Source organism: Phragmites australis, chromosome 18 (genome assembly GCF_958298935.1).
Source record: "Phragmites australis chromosome 18, lpPhrAust1.1, whole genome shotgun sequence".
NCBI classification, from domain to species: domain Eukaryota; kingdom Viridiplantae; phylum Streptophyta; class Magnoliopsida; order Poales; family Poaceae; genus Phragmites; species Phragmites australis.
The window spans coordinates 60,146-67,181 of record NC_084938.1 but is presented as its reverse complement, the minus strand read 5'-3'; the positions used below and the strand labels follow the sequence as shown (position 1 = coordinate 67,181).

The 7,036-nt window shown below is 41.9% G+C and overlaps 1 protein-coding gene across 3 annotated transcripts; it reads left to right on the top strand.

Moving 5' to 3' along the window:
- On the top strand, positions 1-5,936 carry LOC133898823 (probable E3 ubiquitin ligase SUD1). 3 transcript variants are annotated; one of them, XM_062339579.1, is made up of 9 exons: positions 1-291; positions 419-925; positions 1,523-2,110; positions 2,212-2,417; positions 2,507-2,800; positions 3,560-3,717; positions 3,814-3,977; positions 4,057-4,203; positions 5,149-5,936. In XM_062339579.1, exons 1-9 carry the CDS (start codon positions 94-96, stop codon positions 5,533-5,535), a joined length of 2,649 nt encoding a protein of 882 aa, XP_062195563.1. In that variant the 5' UTR covers positions 1-93; the 3' UTR covers positions 5,536-5,936. The 3 variants fall into 3 exon arrangements, with proteins under 3 accessions (XP_062195563.1, XP_062195565.1, XP_062195564.1); XM_062339581.1 differs by having other exon boundaries at positions 4,136-4,203; positions 5,149-5,294; XM_062339580.1 differs by having other exon boundaries at positions 2-291; positions 3,560-3,699.
- Positions 5,937-7,036: the final 1,100 nt, after the last annotated feature.

Here is a 7,036-nt window from a genome sequence, read left to right as displayed (position 1 = left end):
CTGAAAGCGAGGTAGCTGTCGTGTCGGCCGCTTCCGAAGCGAAGCAGCTTCTTCGAGGCCAAGGAAGGAAGGAAGCACAAGGGGGGAAGGCCCATGGCCGCCGCCCCGCAGGAGCCCTCCGGCGAAGAGGAAGAGGGGGACGTGTGCCGCATCTGCCACCTCCCAGCCGAGGCGGACCAGCCCCTGCGCCACCCCTGCGCCTGCCGCGGCACCATCAGGTTCGTCCATGACGACTGCCTCCTCCGATGGCTCGCCACCAGGAGCTCGCGCAACTCCACATCCAGATGCGAGGTCCGTCCGATTCTTCTTCTCCATCCAGATGTTCCTCCTCCTCCTCCTTTCAGTATCAATATTTTCGGATTGGGGTTTAATTAAGGGTCAGGATTTTGCTTGCTCAACAACCACTGGGATCTATCAGGTCTGCAAGCGCGTCATCTCCATCGCCCCTGTCTACGCCGCGAATGCTCCCGCCAGGCTGCCCGTCTCCGAATTCATGCTCGGCCTCGCAAACAAGCTCTTGGGCTGGCTCCTCCTCCTCCTCTCCCTCCTCTTCTCCATCTACGTCTGGGAATTTGTTATGCCCCTCACCACCGTCTGGGTATGGCGCCTCGCCTTCTCCAGGACCTTCGCTCAAGTGCGACACCTCCTCTCCCTCCGCCGCTCTACCTTCTCCGCTTCCGCCCTCTATGGCTTGAGGTTCATGCCCTCGCCGGACACCGTCCTGGCCTGCGTCTCCATTAGAAGAGCCTTCCTCAGAGAGCTCGACCATCTTAGGCGCATCAACGGCCCGGCCAGAATCGTCGCTGATGCTCTTGCCCCCCTTGCACTCTGGGTGGCGCGCGTAGAGGCTCACATGCAGCACAGGTTTGGAGGATTGGATACCTTGCAAGTCCTTGCGCTGCATACCGTCGAAGCGTCCTTGATGGTATGTATTTATTTTATCTATCTATCACTCTTTTCTTTCTTTCTTTCTTTTTGGATTTCAATATTCATGCTGGTATCAAGTGATTCTTCCGATATTATTTCATCGACAATTAATGCAGTTATACAACACTTAGCACATCACGCACACAATGTGTTTTGCTGATTGTTGGTCAAGGTCCAGATTCTTACTCTCCACAAATGGCAAAAATTAACTGATGGTCGCATGGTGAATAGAATAGTATGAATTATTCTATGAAAAACAGGGATGATGTTTGCTTCTTTTTCTATTATGCAATTGTGCATCACCAGTTTGGCCTGCTGTCCATTAGTCTAGTCAGATAGATACACTGGTAGGATGACCACTCCCAGAATACCAATGTAGGATTCATTCATCTTGTTATGTTGAGCTCACTACCATGAGTGGCTGAACTTTTTTCTGCTATATTTGTTGTCGCTACAGTGCTACTGTTTTTCTCCTACCATTTTAGGCTTATTGTACTGTACCCCAATTTCGTTGGATAGTCAATACTTGATATTTCTTCTTCTCCCTTTCTTTACTTGTTTCCAGAAAATTATAACAGTGACCTTGTCTAACCAGGTGGTAATAGGTGATGTGGCATTTGCTTTTGCTTTTGGTTTTCTCCCCTTCTCTTTGGGGAGGATAGTCCTATGCTGCATATCGCCTTTCAGTTTTGGCAGTGTGGATATAGACCGCTCCTACTCTTCAACAGCCTCAATACTTCTAGCTGGATATGGATTTATCTTTTCGCTGGCTGTGTTTTTAGCTGGGCTGCATACTTTCCAACAATACTCAAGGGGTGAGCGCCTAACGGTCACAGTTTTCTTCATGGACTTGATCAATTGGGTGTGCTGGCTGCTTAGCCCTTTTCGAATGCTGCCTGGTATACATGTAATTGTCAATAGGACGTTCACTTTCTTGCAGCAGTTCTTCAGGGGGATCATATGTTTAGCCAATATTTCTCTTAATCTAACATTGATACTTGTATTGTGCCCATTGTTCTTTGGGTGGTTGCTTGATATCTGCACATCAAAAATGTTTGGTGTGACAATATCTCAGAAGTTCAAACTTCTATTTGCTTCATCATTTGCTTCTACTGCTCTGCACTGGTTTATTGGATGCATCTATATGAAGCTGCGGTCTTTACTTTCCAGTCTTCTTCGTCCGGTATGTCATACTACAGCCATGGTTTCAATATTTCAATATGCACGCAGTCTATGTTTTAGACTTATATTGAGTTCTCTGTTGTGTTTTTTTGGTGTGAACAGGTATTGAGGCTAGGAGTTAGTATCCCCTTTGTCCGCTTTGCTGGAGGCCAAATCAAGATACAATTTATCGGGGAACCATTCTACAAATTTTATTTCAAGATGCTGCCTGATCTTTTTCTCAGCGTTATCTGTGTTGCAATGTTAATTCTTGTTCCTGTTGAAATTGCTTTCAATTTGGTACCTTCTGTGTTCCCATTGGACATCATGTAAGTTCTCTATGTTAGTTCCTCACTACAAAAGGTATTTGCCAGACTTTGGCATCTCATTACATTATTTTAACATTTGCAAATTTCAGCTACTTTGATCCTCCAACTCAGGGCAAAGCATTTTGGCAAGCACCACGAAAATATGCAGAGTTACTCTCTGGTGTTCTTCTTTTGAGGTTTCTCATTTGGAATACACTCAAATACCTTGAGCCTGGTGCGCTTGTGGAGAATGTACTGCAGTATTGGTTTGCCACTACTGGACAGGCTCTTGGTCTGTCAGATTTATTGATCGCCCAGCCTGATGGAGCTGGCGAATCCGAGATTGGGAATAGTGTCACACCAAAAGACCAGCATGGTAGGCCTACTGAAGCCAAGGTCAAAAGGTACTCCATACGTTCGTACAAAGTTACTTGTAATGTTATAATTTTTTCTTAACTCTTTGTTGTGTGGCTTGATATAATTTGGTGTCTGATCATTCTATTTGCTCATTCAGGAAATCACTAACTATGCCTGACTGTGTGTACTTCCATTGAGGTTCACATATGTACTTTAAATACGTACAATTCGTTTTTTTCTTCTTCAAAACCATGGATAATAAATTCAATTCTCTTTTGAAGTGTAGGCTCCAGCTGCTCCACCATTAATTTCCTCCATATATTAAAATGTAGCCCGCCATTTATAAACTATTTCTCTATTGTAAATCTGTTGCAATGCACAGGTTTTGTTGTAGTTTAGTGAAATGTTGCATGCGCTCTAGCTTCCCAGCTCCTTTGAGACTAGTGCTTGCTACTTGCACATGTTTTTCTGTCTGATACGGCTTCCATGTGGAATGTTTGGACCACGTGAAATGGCTCTTTGAAAAAATAATTGATGCATATCATTGTCGGATCCTTGTTATGTCAACATTTTTTGGGGAGAACAGAAGGGAAAGGTCATACTGAATATAGTTATATGAATAATAGGGTAATTGTTATGACAACTTTGCTCTGAAGTCTCGTTATGCATTTTCTCCGAATGTCTTGTTTGCTGTGTTGTTCTCGTCTGCTCCGGTACCATTTTATCATTTAATTAACATGTTGCACATCAAGTGAGGTCGGCCGCAAACTTAGAAATTTACTCCCTTATTTGACATATTGTACCAGGAGATCTGTTGCAGTTCGTATGGTGCTACTCGTGGCGTTAGCATGGCTTACTGTCATGATATTCAATTCTGCTGTACTTGTTGCTCCAGTCTCAGTTGGGCGTGCATTGTTGCTTGCCATCCCTCAGCTGCCAATAGCAGGTGCATTGAAGTTCAATGGTAATGATTGTTCAGCGATGGTCACTAGACTTAACGTTGTAAACTTAATACATATTTTAGCTTGTTTGGGCTTACTTGTGCATTATTTTCACTCAGATCTTTTTGCTTTTGCTGTTGGATTTTGCATCATATCAACTATTATTGCTGCCTCTAGAGATTCATATGCTTATGTGACCTCTGGGAGAACACGCCTTCTGGCTTCTATTATCTGCAATTGGGGTATAACTGCTTTGAAGAGTTCTCCACTTTTGTTCACATGGGTGAGTTAATTGAGGTGGTTTTATTATAGTTTTCTACCCTATGGTTGGTTCAGTTCAGCGATTTGCTATCTGTTGTCAGATTCTCATCATTCCCTTTCTCATTGGATTGCTGGTTGATTGTCTACTGATATCACCCTTTGTGGTGCCTGCCAATGAAGTTCCGGTTCTGGACTTCTTCTGCACTTGGTTCCTGGGGATGCAATTGCTGAAATTCTGGACGAAGTTGGTGAGCTTCAACTTTTCTTGTTGTTTTCTTGACCTTTTAGCTTGAAACAGTTAGATCAGCAAAATTACTTCGGGAAGATATCTGTGTGGCTCTAGTGCCAGCTTCCAGTTGCAAAATTCCATTGCAGAAGTGTCTGGATTGACGCCAAAAATACTAAAAGATACTTGCATCGTTTCATTTTATACCATCTCCTTTCAGAAAGTTGTACCCCCTCGGTCCATTTTGATAAGGTGTGTTCTGACTTGGCATGGTTCTATATTGAACTTGGACTATACATTTCTCTTGTAATATATTGCTACTTGTTCAAAACCATATCCATAGGAATGTACGTTAAAATACAAATCTAGTTGTACTACTACTGTATCACTAAACTCATATATAGTTTGCCTGATTGTTGGTCAAAAGTTACAAAACCATTTGTGGACGGATTGAGTACTTAGTTTTTCCTCATTGTTAAACTCACCCTCATGCCCAAAAGGGTTTTGGATCCTACCGAGATTTGTGATTACCGCATGTAGCATGAAATTTTGGAAAAATATTTCTGATTTTTTAAAAAAAAAATAAAAACTGTAGAAGCGAAATATAAATGGCATTCTTCAGGCACTGCGATTCAGGGAGGTTGCAGCCAAGCACCAAACTACATGAGCTTTTGTGCAAACACTACGCATTCATTATATTTGAAACCTTCATAGAATTTGAGCCAGTTATAGGGACTACCGGGGTAGCTGGTAAATCTGTTTGCTGGCTTACTGGTTGATATTTTTCCTCTGGTGTCCTGTGTTGCCTCAAGCACTCTCAGATTTACATGTATTTACCCCTAAGACGGCAGAGTTTTTGTTCCGACTGATTTGGCAGTATGTGGCTTGTAGCTAATTTACATATATTTTTGGTTTTGGTTGTAGTCAGGTTCACTTATGAAAGATTTAACTAGTTGGGTTTCTGTAGGTTCATTGGACAAGGGTTGTACCTTCCCTGGCCTATTTCATCAGTGAAAGGTGGGACCAGAAGCTAACTCGGGCAAGGCAGGATGGGTTTTCAGGGCTCAGGGCAATGTGGGTCTTGCAAGATGTTTTGATGCCTATCACCGTGAAGCTAGTGTCTGCTCTGTGTGTTCCATATGTGCTCGCAAAAGGCGTCTTCCCAAGATTTGGCTACTCTGCCGCCGTGAACTCTACGGTGCACCGTTTTGCATGGTTGGGCAGCCTTGCCTTATGTGCGCTATATCATCTAGCCAAGGTATTCTGCAGGTTCTTTGTTAAACTCCACGATTCTATAAGGGATGAGCGCTATCTTATAGGGCAGAGGTTGCAGAACTACGCTGGCAATAGCTGAAGTCTCACTGCTTACACAAGGCTCCACTTTCAAACCTTTGTTTAAACAAATCTCGTGCTTTGCATATATGCTATGTTGCACAGTGATATTAGCATTAGCACCCAAAAAAAAAAAGTGGAGAGGTTATTCAGGTGGTTTTACTGACCGGGAGGATACAGCGGAGATGTCAGAGACCTTTTTTCTGGCAAAACATGTAAATACGGGTGCAATTTTCCATGTGGCTTTCATATAGATACGAAAATCGGCCTTAACAATCAGCTGTCGCGAGGCAAGATCTGACTTTAATAACTTGAAATAAAGTCCCGCAAATTAAGACAGTAAGCAACAGGTTGTACGCCTTGCTTTGCACCTTATAACATTTTTTTTTGCTTTGCATCTTATAACTTTTTTTTGTGTGTGTAGATTTTGCTTTAAAGCTTGCAATGTTGTAGAAGATAAAGTGACACTCAAAATGTGAGCTATAGAAGGCTACATTTGACCTGGAAACTGTATAGCAGAATCTTACGAATAAAATTGCATTGAGCCATAAGTGGCAAGGCATATTTACATGTAAGAACGATGTGATAGTCTTCCTCTAAAACTTTGACTTCGGCTTAGAAGAACAAAATTGGCCTCAAACTGTGAGCTATAGCAAGGCAAAAATTGACCCTGGAATCAAGATATTCAATGCCATGAGTGGCAAAGCGTACCCATGCACACATTATAATATTCCTTTAGGAGACCAAAATCTCTTTAGGAGACCAAAATCTGTTTGAAAATCATGAGCTATATAGCAAGGAAATTTTTTGATCCTAGAACCATGAACAGAAATTGTACAAACAAATTGAATCGAACGAGTGACATAGCATACACGGGATACTTGCGTTTGCTAATAAGTTATGACTTTATTTTAGGAAACCAAAGTTGACATAAGCCAGGAGCTATAATAAGGTAATATTTGACCTGGAAACGAAATACAAATTTTGCAAGTAAAAGTGGCGCATCACACCAATAGCAGCAAAGCACACTTGCTTCTTTGAATATTTTGGTAGGTTTTATAAGAATATGACATCCTTTTGAAGAACGTAATTGGCCTCAACCCATGAGCTATATTAAACCGAAAATTGACCTAGAATCACGAAGTGAAACTTTACAATAGATATCAGTATTCAATTAGGCACTCTGTCCGAAACGACATTTCATCCTTTATGTGACCGGAGCGAGTATTAGCCCTAGCAAGAAATGGTTAGACCTATACCAATTCAAACCATGCTCTTGAACTTAATCTTGGGCTGTCGCATAACAAGCATACCAGCAAACTCGAAATTAGCACTTAATATTAAAAGTGCATGAATCATAAAACGATACACAGTAAATGATTGATAGTAATATGTTAATTTTGGAAAATGTGACGACCATGGGTAGAGGACATATAATATCTTAGTTAATGGACAGATACTACATGATTACATCATACTGCTCAAAACAGGAAACACAAGCATATTTTATGTATAGCAAATAT